General features: G+C 40.2%; 1 protein-coding gene across 1 annotated transcript in view; it reads right to left on the bottom strand.

The window, feature by feature from the left end:
- The window catches only part of MS4A14 (membrane spanning 4-domains A14), a 28,289-nt gene extending 12,333 nt beyond the window's left edge, over positions 1 to 15,956 (bottom strand). The window contains exons 1-5 of the mRNA XM_057727128.1: positions 15,819 to 15,956; positions 14,092 to 14,220; positions 11,647 to 11,697; positions 6,442 to 6,591; positions 3,767 to 3,865 (exon numbers count right to left, since the gene is read on the bottom strand). Coding sequence (XP_057583111.1) covers positions 3,767 to 3,865; positions 6,442 to 6,591; positions 11,647 to 11,697; positions 14,092 to 14,220; positions 15,819 to 15,956 — 567 coding nt within the window. The remainder of the gene's footprint in view (positions 1 to 3,766; positions 3,866 to 6,441; positions 6,592 to 11,646; positions 11,698 to 14,091; positions 14,221 to 15,818) is intronic.

The raw sequence follows: 15,956 nt of genomic DNA, 5'->3' as shown, positions 1-15,956 counted from the left end.
GTTTTGTTTTAATTTTTATTTTATATTGGAGTATAGTTGATTAACAATGTTGTGTTAGTTTCAGGTATACAGCAAAGTGATTCAGTTATACAAGTATCTATTCTTTTTCAAATTCTTTTCCCACTCAGGTTATTACAGAGTATTGAGCAGAGTTCCCTGTGCTACACAGTAGGTCCTTGTTGGTTATCTATTTTAAATGCAGCAGTGTGTACATGTCAAAGCCAAACTCCCAACCTATCCCTTCTCCAACCCTCCCCCCTGGTAACCATAAGTTTGTTCTCTAAGTCTGTGAGTCTGTTTCTGTTTTATAGATAAGTTCATTTGTATCTTTTTTTTTTTAGATTCTGCATGTAAGTGATATATGGTATTTGTCTTTCTCTTTCTGACTTACTTCACTTAGTATGATAATCTTCAGGTCCATCCATCTTGCTGCAAATGGCATATTTCATTCTTTTTAATGGATAAGTAATATTAAATCTACAGTAATTAATACATTATGGTACTGGCATAAGGGCAGACATATAGACCAATGAAATAGAATACAGAGCTGAGAAATAATCCCTCACATGTACGGTCAACTGATTGTTGATAAGGATGCCAAGACCATTCAGTTGAGAAAAGGACAGTTCCCCAAAATGTTGCTGGAACACTGGATATCCACATGCAAAAGGATGAATTTGGAGACTTAGCTGACACCATATAAAAATTATCACTCAAAATGGATCAAAGATCTAAACCTGAAAGCTAAAACTATAAAATTCTTAGAAGAAAATATTGAGGGAAATCTTCATGACATTGGATTTGGCATCATGAATGTGACACTAAAACCAAAGATAACAACAACAAAAACAGATTAATTGGACCTTTTCAAAATTAAGCACTGTTGTGCATTAAAAGATACTACCAAAAAAGGGAACATAACAACCTACAGAATGGCAGAAGATATTTGCAAATTATATTTCTTATAAGGGATTAATATTCAGAATATATAAAGAACTTCTACAATGCAACAACAACAAAAAACAACCCAACTGAAAATGGGCAAAGGACTGTAACAGACATTTTTCCAATTAAGATATACAAATGGCCAATAGGTAAATGAAAAGGTGCTCAACATCACTAATAGTTAGGAAATACAATTAAAACCGCAATGAGATATCACTTCACACCCATTAGGATTATGATTATAAAAAAAAGAAAGTATTGGTGAGGGTGTGGAGAAGTTGGAACCCTTGTGCACTGCTGGTGGGAATGTAAAATGGTGCAGCCACTGTCAAAAACCACTTGGCATTTTCTCAAAAGGTTAAACATAGAACTGCTACATGACCGAAGAATTACACTCTTAGGTTTATAGCCAAAAGATTTGAAAGCAGGGACTCGAACAGATATTTGAACACCAATTTCATAGCATTATCCTCAGTGTTCATAGCCAAAAGATGCAAAAGAGAAATACATCAATAGATGAATGACTAGAGAAAATTAACATATACACACAGTGGACTATTATTTATCCATAAAAGGAATGAAATCTTCATATATGCTACAACATGAATGAACCTGGGAAACTTTGTGTTCCAGCCAAATAAGAGAGATACAGAAGGATAAATATTATACGATTCTACCTTTACAAATTATCTAAAATAGGCAATAAGTAGTAGAAAGTAGACATAAGGGATATAAAGTAGATTAGAAGTTACCAGTGGCTGGAAGGAGGAGAAAAGGGGAGTTATTATTTTTTGCTACAGAGCTTATATTGGGATGATGAAAGAGTTTTAGAAATAGATCACATCATTATGAATGTTTTTAATGCCACTGAATTGGACACTTACAAATGGTTAAAATGATAAATAGTATGTTATATATATTTTACCACAATGAAAAGAATTACTTTAAAGCTACAGAAATTGACAGTGTGGCATACGTGGAAGGATAGGAATATAGATCAATGGGACAAAATAAAGTACCCAAAAATAAGAAATGAATTGATTTTTCAGCAAGGGTGCCAAGGTAATGTGGGAAGGCAATACATTTTCAACAAAGAGTGCTGAAATAGCTGGAATAGGTGCATGAACTTCTAACCTCACAAATATACATAAAAGTTAGCTCAAAGTCTATTATAGGCCTAAACATAAAAGCTAAAATCATACAACTTTTACAAGAATACCGTACAATCTTGGTACAGGCAGAGCTTTGTTAGAACATAAAAAAGGACTCATCATAAAAGAAAATAAATCATAAGTTGGGCTTCATCACATATGGTTATTTGAAAGAAACTAATAAGAAAATGAGAAAGACAAGCCAGGGTTGGGAAAAATATTAGCAGTACATATATCTCAAAAAAGAACCTGAATCAATTAGGTTCTTATAGCTCAATAAGATAAACAAATGTGATCAAAGTTGACTAAAGATTTAAACAAACACATCTCAAAAAATATATACCAATGAACACATAGAAAGAGTCTTCATTATTTGTCATCAGGGAAATGAATATTAAGACTACAGTGAAATATCACTACCTCCCCACGAGTGGCCAAATTATCAATACCACTGACATTTCCACAGGTTGGAGAGCAATTGTACCTGTCCTATACTGCTGATGAGGATGCAAAATGGTACAGCCCCATTGCAGAACTGGTTGGCATTTTCTTATAAGTATCTATTTGCTCTATTATCTAAAATCGGGTCCTAGATACAACACTCCAAGAGAAATAAACACATAGGTCCCCACAAAGATGTGAACTCAAATGTTCCTGGCTACCCAATGCCCATTGAGAAGTGAATGGTTAAATTATGGTGACCCTTTCATAAAAGGAACATGCTGTCAATGCATGAAACAGCATGGATGAATCTCATAAACATGTTACTGAGTGAAGGGAGCCAGAAACAAAGAATACTTATGATTTCGTGGGTATGAAGTTTGAGAAAGAAAAAATTATGAAGAGGTTCCAGGAAACCTTTTTGGGGAGTGATAGGAATTCACTATATCTTGATTTTGATGGTAGTTACATGGGTATATACAATTTGTCAAAACTCCTTGAATGGCACATTTAAATGGGACCATTTTAATTTTTTCAAATTATATTTCTATAAAGCTGATGTACAGAAAGGGAAAAAAAAATCCCACCTTCTAACACAGCACCAGGGACTGTTGTTTGGGATTTAGAGAGCAGGCTCTGAAGCCACATTTACATTACTTGAGTCAGAATCTTGACATTTCATGACACTAGAGAGGTTACTCCTTGTAGCTTAGTTCTTTCATATGTAAAATAGGGGGGCTTTAGTAATTTCATTAAGATTAAGTTGATGCTAGGTGGTTATAACAATAATGGACATAGTAAACATTCAATAAATGTAAGCTATAACTATTATTATAAATACTGTTAGTATCACTGTTAAATATTTTTCTTCTCTGCTTCCTCTCTGGTGAGGGAATTGTCTCACACATCTTTATGGCCAGGTGTAAGCTCCTTATGTTACAATAACATGGGTCCCCCTTCAGTCGTGTTTTTCCTGTATTTTGGCAGGGAGATAAGGAGCTCTGCCTGAACAGAGGTGACTATGGATAGCAGATAGGGCAGGAAAAACCAACATAGTTGTCTCCAAGGGTGGAGTGAACCATCAGTTTTAAACTTGTCCCCCCTCGATCTTCCTAAACTTAGAAGTTTTAGTTCAGCATCTGCAAATACTGAACTGCCCACTAATAGGCCAGAGGTCACCTTGGCGTGTCCGAGTAGGAATCCATTCTCATAAACAACGTTGAACGCACCTCATTTGAACTTGCCCAGCAGTTGCTTCTAAAGGAGGCGACAGTCACAGAGATGCCGAGCTGTGCTATGTTGATGATCAGTAAGACCGACAAAATTCCCTGTAAACAATGAGGGTAGATATATGGCATTTGGAATGAAAGCTATACCATGTTAAAGATATACGTCAAGGATCACTTACACTGTATGACCTAGAATGAGAAAATCCATATCTTAGATGCATCAGGAGCCATCAGTGATTGAACAGTTTTCATTTTATGTCTTTCTGATAAGCAGGGGTGACGAACTCCAGCTCTTATAGGAGCACCAGGCAACCATCCCAAATGATTGCAACAATTAGGAGGGGAGAAAGTAAAGAATAAATACATTCCTCAGCATCTATTACTCAGGTCCAGGCAATAGTTGCCGTGTGGGAATATGGGCCCCTTGATGCCTGGTCTTTTTTCTTTCCTAAGATAGCTGTATTTTTAATGTGAAACTTTCCAGTTATTGTTCGCTTATGGGAACCAAATGGAACATATCTTCAGGTTGGATATAGCCCACAGATTGCCATTTTGCACACTCTGCTTTAAGGTAGTGTTTAGTTTGAGAAGCAGCAGGGAATAGTGTAGTTTCCAAAAAGTTTAGACTTTGGAGGCAGAAAGAGCTGGGTGCAGCTGGGTCCAAGGTTACACTTAACCTTGAACAAAAGATTGAGTCTATCTGAATCTTGGTTTCCCTGCAACACATCCAAAAGTTTGAATATTCTCCACTTTTTGATAAAACCAAAAAGTATGAAGTGCCTACTGTAAATGTACTGGCTTCAGCTGGTGAACAAGATGAACCTGGTCTTGGTCTTTGTGGAACTTCCATCATTATAAGGGAGGCAGACAGTGGCAAATAATTAAACAATTATTTTCTTAACGAAATTATGATAAGTGCTATGAAAAAGGATTGGGGGCTACGTATTACTGTAATGGGAGACCTGCACTGGGATGGGTAGAGGTGTGATTAGGAAGGACCTCCTTAAAGAAGTGATGTTTACACTGAGATTAAATAATGAGGAGGAGTTAACTGGGTAGGTGGAAAAGGGTAGGCACTGGACTGAAGGATGAAAAACCTCGTCTAGACACTTTAAAGAATTCTAGGAGGTGTTGGGAGAGTGGCATGAGAAGAATAAAGGCCTGGAATAATGCTGGAAAGGTAGGCAGGATAGGTGAGTTAGGGTCTTGTAAACCTTTTAAGATTTGGATCTTCATTCTATGTTTAACAGGAAGCCATTGAGTAATATGTTCAGATTTGTATTTTTAAGTGATGACTTTAGCTGCAATGTAGACAATGGATTGGTCGTTGGGACAGAGATCAGTCCAAGAGATGTCTCAAGTCCGCTGTTCTGGCTCTTTTTAGCTTATTTATGACATTTGGGTTGGGTTACAGCAAGGAATCGTGGAGTGATACAAGGGAAGTCTTGGAACAGATTCTCCATGATTCTGTATGCAGGAACTAATTCTGCAATATGCATTCATGCCTGGCAGAAAGTAGACAGCAAAGTTTCATTCATCTGGAGATTTAACCTCAGTATACAATTTCTTCCTCGTATATACTAAGGTAATGTACAGTAGTGGCCTCCGGTCTACTAGAAGAAAAGGGTAAGGATAATAATGTTGTATCATATTCTTGCCCCAAGTAGGACAGGATTTTGTCCCTTACATTGGTTTCTGATTTTCCTTAGTAGTCTTTTAGGAGTCTAATTCTGAAATTTATCTCAGAACATGTGGGAGTGTCCTAGGCTCACTTTAATGGGTGATCATGAGGGTTAAATAAGACCTCGTATTCAGGAACTGATAGCTCCTTTCCTTTTCCTTTTTATTGGGGGAGACAGTTTCCCATGATTACACTTCATTTCCATCCACAATAGTCAAATCTCATTAACATTCTAGGATCAAAGCCTTCAAGATGTGGCTGATTGGAATAGAATGAAAGCCCAGTGTTTGCTTGGAGAGTAGAGAGAAAGGCCTTTTGGAATTGCTGACGTGCATAAAAGTAATGTCATTGAATACTTATTGGATAAATACTGAAAATGATACCTACAGTTATATTTTCTGGTAAAGATATAGCTCATCTGCTGTAGTGAATAAAACTGCTGTATTTATATATAATCATTTATGTTCTAAAATTATTAAACATACTTTATTAAGTGCCTTAAAGCCTTCTCCAACCGTATTTAGTATTAACTGAGTAAACTTTTTAGGTCATTTTTTTCCTCGTTAACACTGAAAAGGTAAAATTAAATCCAATCCATGTCAATACTAATAGGAATAGCTAAAACCTATTGACGACTTATACTATGCCACATTGTGCTCTAATTTAAGTAATCCTCACAATAAACCAGCAAGGTAGGTATTCTTATTGTCTTCACTTTTCACATGAAGAAAACAGAGGCTCAGAGAAGACAGAATCCTAGGCTAAGGTCACCAGCTTATGCGTGACAAAACCAGGATTCAAATCCAGACATTATGGCTTTTGAATCACACTCATGCTTCTCAAAGTCCGTTCAAATGCTGAGACAACCTTGATTATTGGAATCAACATTAATGAGTCTCCAATAAAAATTTAAATTAAAAAAAATTAGAGTCCCATCATGAACATTGTCCAAATAAGATTATACAGATTCATTGTACAGAATAAGACCACTTACATTGTAAAGGACTCTACCTATCACACATATTCCTTCCAGGGAAGGCGCCTGGCAGTACTTGTGTTGGTATCTGTAGCTGATAATGGTTAAAGTGATCCCAGCCACCGCGACCAAGGAGCTGATAACATTCATGCCTGTGACACTTTGTCCCTGGAAAATAGTTTTAAAAAGATAAGAACATTAAGGTGCATGTTTCTTTTTGGATTAAGCAACCCAAATGCCCATCAACAGATGAATGGATAAAGAAGATGTGGCACATATATACCATGGAATATTACTCAGCCATGAAAAAGAATGAAATTGAGTTATTTGTGATGAGCTGGATAGACCTAGAGTCTGTCATGCAGAGTGAAGTTAGCCAGAAAGAGAAAAACAAATACCACATGCTAACTCATATATATGGAATCTAAAAAAAAAAAAGGGTACTGATGAACTCATTGACAGGGCAAAAATAAAGATGCAGATGATGTAGAGAACGGCTTGAGGACACGGCAAGGGGGGGCGGGGGGGCAAAGGGGAAGCTGGGACGAAGTGAGAGAGGAGCATTGACATATATACACTACCAAATGTAAAATAGATAGCTAGTGGGAAGTTGCTGTATAACAAAGGGAGATCAACTCGATGATGAGTGATGACTTAGAGGGCTAGGATAAGAAGGGTGGGAGGGAGTCATGGGAGAGAGGGCATATGGGGATATATGTATAAATACAGCTGATTCACTTTGTTGTACAGCAAAAACTGGCACAACAGTGTAAAGCAATCATATTCCAATAAAGAGCTTAAAAATGGCAAAAAAAGGTTAAAATTCAAAGAAAATTAAAAAAATAAATAAAATAAAACTCCAAATTAAGCCAAAAATATCTTTTAAGAATTTCCTAGTGCTTTTGTCTTTCCAGACACCCCTGAGGGATGAATTCCCCCGTCAGTATCCTGATTCGTCAAAGTCAGGAAGCGGACCAAGTTTTAGAATGAGCCAGGAAGCTAAGGAAGTGAACAAGTAGGACAGGGGTTCCCTATGGTTAATGCTAAAGAAAATGTTCTTTTTATTCTAATGCACCATCTTTCAAAATATACAAGGGTAAATAAAAAATTATCCCCAATCCAGGCCTTTCTCACCTTCTGAGATGGCCCACACTCTGTCTGTGGAGTGTATTTCTCTCTAAACAAATCTACTTCTTACCTATCACTTTGTCTCTCACTGAATTCTTTCTGCAATGAGACATCGAGATCCTGAGCTTCATTAAGTCCTGAAACTAGGTGTGCAGTCTCAGTTAGAAGACCTTTGGTTTTGGCCAGGTTAGAGTCCTGGCCTCATGGGTTCACATCCCAGTCTGAGGTGCATGGTTTCAGTATTAGAAACTGCATTGTCACTTCTAAAACTTCAAAGTCCTTTACATGAAGTGAAGTAATAGGCTCAGAGAAAAGGACGTGAAATGGATGTCTCTGGTTAAATGAGTCTTGGGGCAGCGAACTTTCCAACATTTAAAGTAATCATTGGGGTGGGATGAAAAAAAAATTACCTACACTCCAGTTAACATTAAAACTTCTGTTGGCCGCGCTGTCTCATCAGCACTTTCTGTTCAAGGCTACTGTCTCCCCAGTCACTGTTGTGCAGGAGTGAACGTGTTATATCAGTTCATTTGTAACTGCAGTGCAAGCAAAAATGGATGCCCCACCTGTGATTTGCACGAAAGAAGAGCAGCGTGCAGTGATTCGTTTTTTGTGGTCTGAGGGTGTGCACATTCACACACTTCTGCCCACACTGTTGACACTCTGCAAAAACTTCGTTTTGAGATGTTAAATCATCCTCCCTATAGTCTTGATCTTGCTCCACCAGACTTTCACCTGTTTGGTCCCCTGAAAGCAGCCCCAGGAGGATGAAGATTCACTTCTGATGAAGTGAAGACAGCAGTGCATTCATGGCTCACAGCTCAGCCTAAAACATTTTTTAATGAGGGAATATGAAAACTTGTTGACAGATAGACAAAGTGTATTGAAAAGCAAGGAGATTATGTCAGAAAATAAGGTATTTGTCTTTTCTAAAAGGTACTTAAAATAATTCTACAGCCAGAGTGGGATAATTTTTGACTCACCCTCATATAAGCAAAATAGTGTATTAAAGCGTGTCTTGGCCTTGTAATTAGACCTGATTAAAACAAATTTTTTTTGATGTGGACCATTTTTAAAGTCTTTATTGAATTTGTTACAATATTGCTTCTGTTTTATGTTTTGTTTTTTTTTGACGAAGAGGCATGTGGGATCTTAGCTCCCTGACCAGGGATCGAACCCACACCCCCTGCATTGGAAGGTGATGTCTTAACCACTGGACAACTAGGGAAGTCCCTAGATCTGATTTTGCATCCTAGCAAACCAGGACCCTGTACACGTTAATGAATCTCTTGTGATCTCAATTTCTACCTTTAAAAATGAGAATGATGTCACCTAACTTTAGGGTAGTATCCATTTATTTGTTTATTTTAATAAATATTTAGTGTGGTCAACTGTGTGTCAGGAGCACTGCATTTAAGCCCATGAGACACAAAGATAAATATGCTAGATGAGGTCCTGCCTTCATGTGGTTTCCATCATCCCCCAGGGAACTCAAACAACCACCAACCAAATCCCTAACAGATTTACAGATGGCAGTGAATTTGGTCTGAGATTTAATGGTTTCCTTTCTCTTGCTCATAGTTTTCCAACGTGCAAGCTATGAAAAGTTCAGATTGCCCCACCAAGTTCCTATTCCCTTTACTTCCTATTTTTTTTATTTTGTTTTGTTATATAAGTCTGAGTTCCTTTGAAGGAAGAGAGAGATGTCTTATTCATACTTACTTCCAGCACAGCTATTGCCCTTTTAAAAGAAAAAGAGAAATCTCACATCTCAATTCAGTAGATGTTTACCATACGCAATTGTACTATGTCTTTTGTAGCAGGGAGTAGAAGGATACATTTACACAGCCTGTCCTATCCCGGAGCAGCGTGTGGCTTACTGTGTACCTAGGACGTTAGTGTTTACCCCAAACACAGATCTTTTCTACAGACAGGTATTTTGGCAGAAAATATCCAGGGGTGCACAGATATGCCATCTCTTTCAGTCCTCATTCCTTTGCTCTCTTCAAGGCTCTGTTTTGGCTCCCAGAGGACATCTGATGGACTAACGTCTCTAGGTAAGCAACCCCTCATGTGCCTTGTGCTCTACAGGGGCCCAGCCTTAGTCTCCTCTGATTCTCATTACAGTTGTGTAATGTAGGCAAATCACTTGTTATTCCCACATTACAGATGAGTAGGATTCAGGGATTAAGTGATAGTGAGCTTGGAGGAGGAGCTCTGGTGGAGCCAGATCTGATGCCCAGTTTAGTGCTCCTGTCCCCGTGACGTAAGTGTCTGCCTCCATCGGCAAGGCTCTCAGTGGGTCACGGGCGGGTCTGCCTTATCCTCAGTATATTCCTTAGCTCTGAAAGGAAGTCAGTGCAGAGAGAAGAGCAGCATCTGGGGCTTCGTCTGCATCGTGTGCATTTATTTCCACAGGTAGAGAGGGATGGGAGCTTTCATCCCCCCCAGAACTCCCCTGCGGTTTGTAGCTAGCTATCTGTAGAGGACATTCACAGAGGACTTTGTTTTTAATTCATAAGAACAGAGTTAAAGTGGCTTTGAGAGAAGGTCCACATCTTCAGGGCCTCGAAAAAGATCAGGCTGGTTAGAAGGGGGTACAAGCATTTAAGTATCCTTTTGCCTTTTATATGTAATATCTTATCAAATATTCAAAAGAGGGGACTTCCCTGGTGGTCCATTGGGTAAGACTCCACGCTCCCAATGCAGGGGGCCTGGGTTCGATCCCTGGTCGGGGAGCTAGCTCCTGAATACGTGCCGAAACTGAGAGTCTACATGCTGCAGCTAAGAAAATTTGCAAACCTCAACTAAAGATCCTGCGTGCCACAGTGAGGATCCCTCATGCCGCAACTAGGACCTGGCGCAGACAAAATAAATAAATACTTTTTTTAAAATAATAATAAACTGAAAAAAATTCTTCAAAAGAATCCTTCAAATTTGATACAGCAATGAGTGGTAGCCTTGATTCAGTCCTAGAATGATGTAGCCTCAGTGTCATACTCTTTCCTTCAGACCCTGGGCAAGTTCCAGAGAAAAGCCTCTGTTGTTGTTGGGGTGGGGTTGTGGTTACTGGGATCCTGGGATTGACTTTGGTTAGAGGAGGGTTTATCAATCTTGACACAAGAAATATTTGGAGCTAGATCTTTTTTTCTCCCCTATGCACTGTAGGATGTTTAGAAACATCCCTGGTCTCTACCCACCTACAGCACCCCCGACCCCACCACCACCCAGTTGTGACAATCAAAAATGTCTTCAGGCTTGGGACTTCCCTGGGGGTCCAGTGGATAAGACTCTGCACTTCCACTGCGTGGAGTCCGGGGTTCGATCCCTGGTCGGGGAACTAATATCCTGCATGCCCAGAGGCAAGGACAAAAAATAATTGTATTCAGACTTTGTTAAATATCCCTGGGGGTGGAGTGGGGGGGGGAGGGGTGCAAAATTACTCCCAATTAAGAACCGTTGAGTTAGAGGAATATAGAATGGTTTCTTTGGTTGGTTTTTGGTTTTTAATAAATATATTTATTGGTTGCGTTGGGTCTTCATTGCTGCACGTGGGCTTTCTCTAGTTGTGGAGAGCAGGGGCTACTGGTGGGTGGGGTTCTCACTGCGGTGGCTTCTCTTATGGTGGAGCACAGGCTCTAGGCATGCGGGCTTTGGTAGTTGTGGCACTCAGGCTCAGGAGTTGTGGCTGGCAGGCTCTAAAGTGCAGGCTCAGCAGTTGTGGCCCATGAGCTTAGTTGCTCTGCAGCATGTGGGATCTTTCCAAACCAGGGATTGAACCCATGTCCCCTGCATTGGCAGGTGGATTCTTAATCACTATGCCAGCAGTGAAGTCCCATTGAATGGTTTTTAATAAGCAACTCTTTCAGTTTATTTTTCCAAGAAAATGGGAACCAATGGAAGGATGTAAGGGTCATGGTGACACTGACAAACAGCAATGACCTGAACTGCAATTTTTACTTGCAAATGGATCTTTCTATCAAAAGGGTCTTTCCTGGAAGATCCTTTATTACTCAAGGCTTTCTACATAGAGATGAACTAAAGCGAGTACAATAGAAGATTTTAAATTGCGTACAAATCAGCAAAGTGACTTACCAGACATTTTTCATTATTGTTGGTTCCTGTGAGGTATCCTGTAATAATAAACTGTTAAGAAGAAAAGAGATAAAAGTTAACAGGTGATGTGTTTGACTACCCTACAGTATAATTTCCTTTGGAGAGTATATTGTAATCTACATGTCTGTGAATCTCCCAAACCATCCCATATCGAGTCTTTTCCATCAGGGAGGAATGAGAGTGGGCACTGAGGTAAGAATAAATCCTGTGCTAGATGTGCTTGGTACTGAACAAGGGCTCTTTGCCAGGGTTGGGTGGGTAAGGCAGGCCCGTCTTTAAGGTCCAAAAGATACCACCCATCTGGGCTCCAAAAAGAAAGATAGTCTTGGGCTTTGGGCCTGGAAGAGTGGAGGGTGAGCTCTGTCGGTTCTGAGCAGACAGAAGGGGACTTTCTCAGGACAGAACTTGCTAAAAGCTGACATGGGGCTGGAATCTAGTGTTACCTCATCTACTCATTTATATGGAACATGAAGAGCCTAGTACCACACAGGAAAAATGAGAACTCTGACACCACAGGTGGAGTCCCATCCTTCTTGAATGTTCCGGAAATGAGAACCTCTCCTGTGGGGATTGGTTTTCGACCTTAGGGATGTTGCACCTTGGAGTCAAGGACCTTGAGGTGACATGCAGAGATCAGACAGTTACCTTTGATTCCTCCCTCCACCTCACTCCCCACCGTGGATCACCATCAGGTTAGTTCTACCTCCAGGCCGCTCTCAAAGCCATCCACCTTTATGTTCACTGCTGCCCATCTCCCTCAGGGTACCATCTCTCCTCCCCTGCGATCATGCAGCCTCCCCCCAACTGATTCTCCCAGATTTGCTGTTACCATCCTTGCATTCATTACCCACTCAAAGAACACAATATTTTAAAGGTAACAAGCCTTCAAGTGTTACTAACCTTGTTCTGGTACTAAAGTTCTTTATATGACCACAAGGACTGTCTTGACCTGGTTCCCATCTACATTTTTGGCCTTATTTTGTGCCGCTGCAGTAGACTCGATGGTCTTCCTTCTGTTGTTCTTGCCCACATCAAGCCCTCCGCTCCTGCTTTGCTGTTGCCAAGAGGGCGCTTTCTTTCCACTTCCCCCAATGAACACCTGTGTGCCAAGCACTTCCCTGACCTCCCAGGACAGGTGAGTTTTCCATTCAAGCTTCACGTGGCACCTGGAACTCCCCAGTGTGCTTAGCACAAGTGTGATAATGTTGCCTGTGGAGTTGTTTTTACTTTTTCATTTATAGCCTCCCTAATAGGTGGCAAACCCAGTCTATCTCTAAGAGAAGCTTATCACCTCTCTCAGAGAGGGTCATGTCTACCAGTGCACTGAGCACCTAGGACACTCCTGAAGATGTAGTATGGGTACTCAGTAAATATCTTTTTTAGCAAAGAGCGGAGTTTTAAAAAGCAGTGTGCCAGAACCCCATTATATTTTTATATTATATTATATTATATTATATTATATTATACTATATTATATTCATGCCTGCAGATCACACAGAGTCGTACTGGAAACATCCTCTTGTGAAGTGGGGAAGTGAAAAGTTGGTCTGTCTGAAAATCATAGTCAGTATTATGTTATTTACATTTGGGAAAGGAAAACACTACTAGTTGTTTTTGAAATGCAGACTATAGAAAAGTCATGGAATGTTTATGTTAATCAAAAGAGAACAGGACTTTTCATAGAGACAGTAGTCTCACTTATTCATTATTTCACCCATTTGTTCACTGAACGATTCGTTCATTCAGGCCTGCCATGCACTAAGCATGATTCTAAGGTCTGAGAATGTAAAAACAACTAAAATAGACAATATTCTTGCCCTCTTGGGACTGTAGGTTTTGGTGAGCGAAGCTCTTATGAGTCTACCCTTAAATATTATAGCACAAGATTAGGAAGCAAGGCCTTGGGGATTGGATGGAAATAGCACTGTACTAAGAATTATATTTATGATTCTATTATTAATTAGAGGAGTGACACTCATAAAACTGTCTCTGGGCATAATGAGGGGGCTGAAATTAAATCAGTTAAAATTCTCCTTAAGATTTGAGAGTCTGTGATTCTGTGAGTGCTAGCCAGGTATCTTTAAATTATTACCTACTCCCAAAAGCCGTTTTCTTGTTTGCAAAGGAAAAAGTAGGATATTTGCCCATCTGATCTCCCAGATTGGTAGTAAGGAGCAAATGACTTACTATACACACAAGGGCTTTGGAAACTTTTAAACACTGTAAACCTGAGCGTGGTTATTACCATGATGATGATGGTATTGCAGTGACCAAATGGAGTCACTTCTCTTGCCACGCAAGGGACTGGCTATCTAGTCTCCTTGGGGACCGTGTTCATGGAATCCATTATCCCAGGACTTGAGGCAGTTCAAACCAGTCTTTATAGTAATAATTTCTCAGAAGCTCCTAACTGATAGTACTCACAATAAATGCTCCCCAGAATGGATATCCTGTGAAGAAAACGAGGGGAAATCTTTGGGCAAAATGGAAGTAATTAAAGGCAAATATAGCTCCGACACCCGCAATGATCAGGGCAAACAGGACCTGGACAGCCTGTGAAGAGAGAAATGGGTGCATGAGGTCACGCTTGCCCCAGTCTCTTTGGACTACCCCGGTCCCTTAGGCATCCTATACTTGAACGTCACACTACCCTCCATCTGAAGGCCTTCCTCTTCCATTTACTGTCCGCTGTCCGATTTCCAGGAAGCCCAGGGTCTCTCTCCTCATCATGCTTACCCGGGTCCCTGCTTGAATCCTTTATTCTCATCCTTCCCTACTGACAGCGTCTCCTGGGATCACCGGTTGATCTTATATCACACGGATCTGAGCGTGTGTCTGACTCTTCCCGTAGATTGCAAGCTTCTGGAGGACAGAGACTCCAAACTATTCACCTTTACATTTTTTCCCATCTGTAGCGCCAGCATCCTGTCATTAGCCTAACCCCCAGCAAACATGCATACGTTTTCCACCTTCAATGTATGCTTTAGTATGGAAAACGTCTGTGGGAACATTTCGTAATTCAGAAAGGATCAAGAAAGTGTTTTCTTACTAATATGTGTATATATTACAAATATATGTATTAGTTATATATATTACTTTTATACATATATTATATATATATTACTTTTAATATATGTTACTATATAGACATATAATTATATATATACACACACATGCATATATGCTTTTGGAATTATAGCCTCAGTCCAGTTCTCTAGAAGTTGATGAAGTTCACTGAGCTACAGCGGAGAAGCTGGGGTGAGGTTATGTCTCATCTCTAGATACGAGGGCCTGGCTAGAGCCAAGAGTGACCCCATGGGCTCCTCAGCCTGTTAGGAGTCACAGGGGGAGAAGCAGCATGGTGGTCCCGCAGGCTCAGTGGCTTTTCTCAGAGCAGAGCTTCTCCTCTGGCATCTGGGTTTTTCCCCAGGCCACACCTCTATGGCTCTGTATCACAAATATCACCAGGAGTGATTTCATTCTTGTACCAAGGATGGGGGCTGTGTTCCTTTATGACTGAAATTTGTGTGTGTGTGTGTGTCAACATCGCAGCTCACTCTGGAGCTTTGAGGGTGGTTTTCGAAGAACTCTCAGCGCCTGTAACAGCACAGAGGAGACGTTTAACCTCGCCTCTGTGGGTTTTAGCTCCAAGGGAGGTGCCACCACACCCTGAGGGTTGCTTCCTCAATAAGACATTTAGGAAAATTGCAGCAGTTTCCTGCATCCCCCTTGCTAGGATTCAGAGATGAGCGCTAACTCCTCCTGAAACAGCCATAGGATTTCCTCAGGGTTAGGAGAGGTATTAATTACAGTTGAATAGTCTATTTCTCAGAGTTAAGTAAGCCCTCAGGAGCATTTCTGAGACATGAGGTAAACACTGCATGTTTCAAAACAGAACTTTATTTCTCTTCTTTATCAAAATATAGGGGAATTGTATTATAGGCTACATATTGGCACGTCTACTGATAACCTGATTATTTGTACAAGGATATGACTTAGAAGTTAATCAAGAAGGGTGCATTGTAGATGAAAGGTGAGGGAAGGCGGGGGAGTGATCGACTTCTTTCCTGAAAAGCATCTCTGCAAACATACTTGGAAAAATAACTTATATTCTCCCTTCCAGGAAGACCCACGAGTGGGAGAGGACTTACCCCCAAGACTTTTGGCTCTCCCTTTAGGAAATCCAACAGAGAGCTATGAGGTCCATAGGGAAACGCAGTCAGTACAGTTTCATTTGGTTGTAAAGTGATGACATGGGTTGATCTCTTGACCTCAGATGATGACTCCAT

Source organism: Hippopotamus amphibius, chromosome 3 (genome assembly GCF_030028045.1).
Source record: "Hippopotamus amphibius kiboko isolate mHipAmp2 chromosome 3, mHipAmp2.hap2, whole genome shotgun sequence".
NCBI classification, from domain to species: domain Eukaryota; kingdom Metazoa; phylum Chordata; class Mammalia; order Artiodactyla; family Hippopotamidae; genus Hippopotamus; species Hippopotamus amphibius.
The sequence above is the reverse complement of the archived record's forward strand: the minus strand, read 5'-3'. Positions and strand labels throughout refer to the sequence as shown.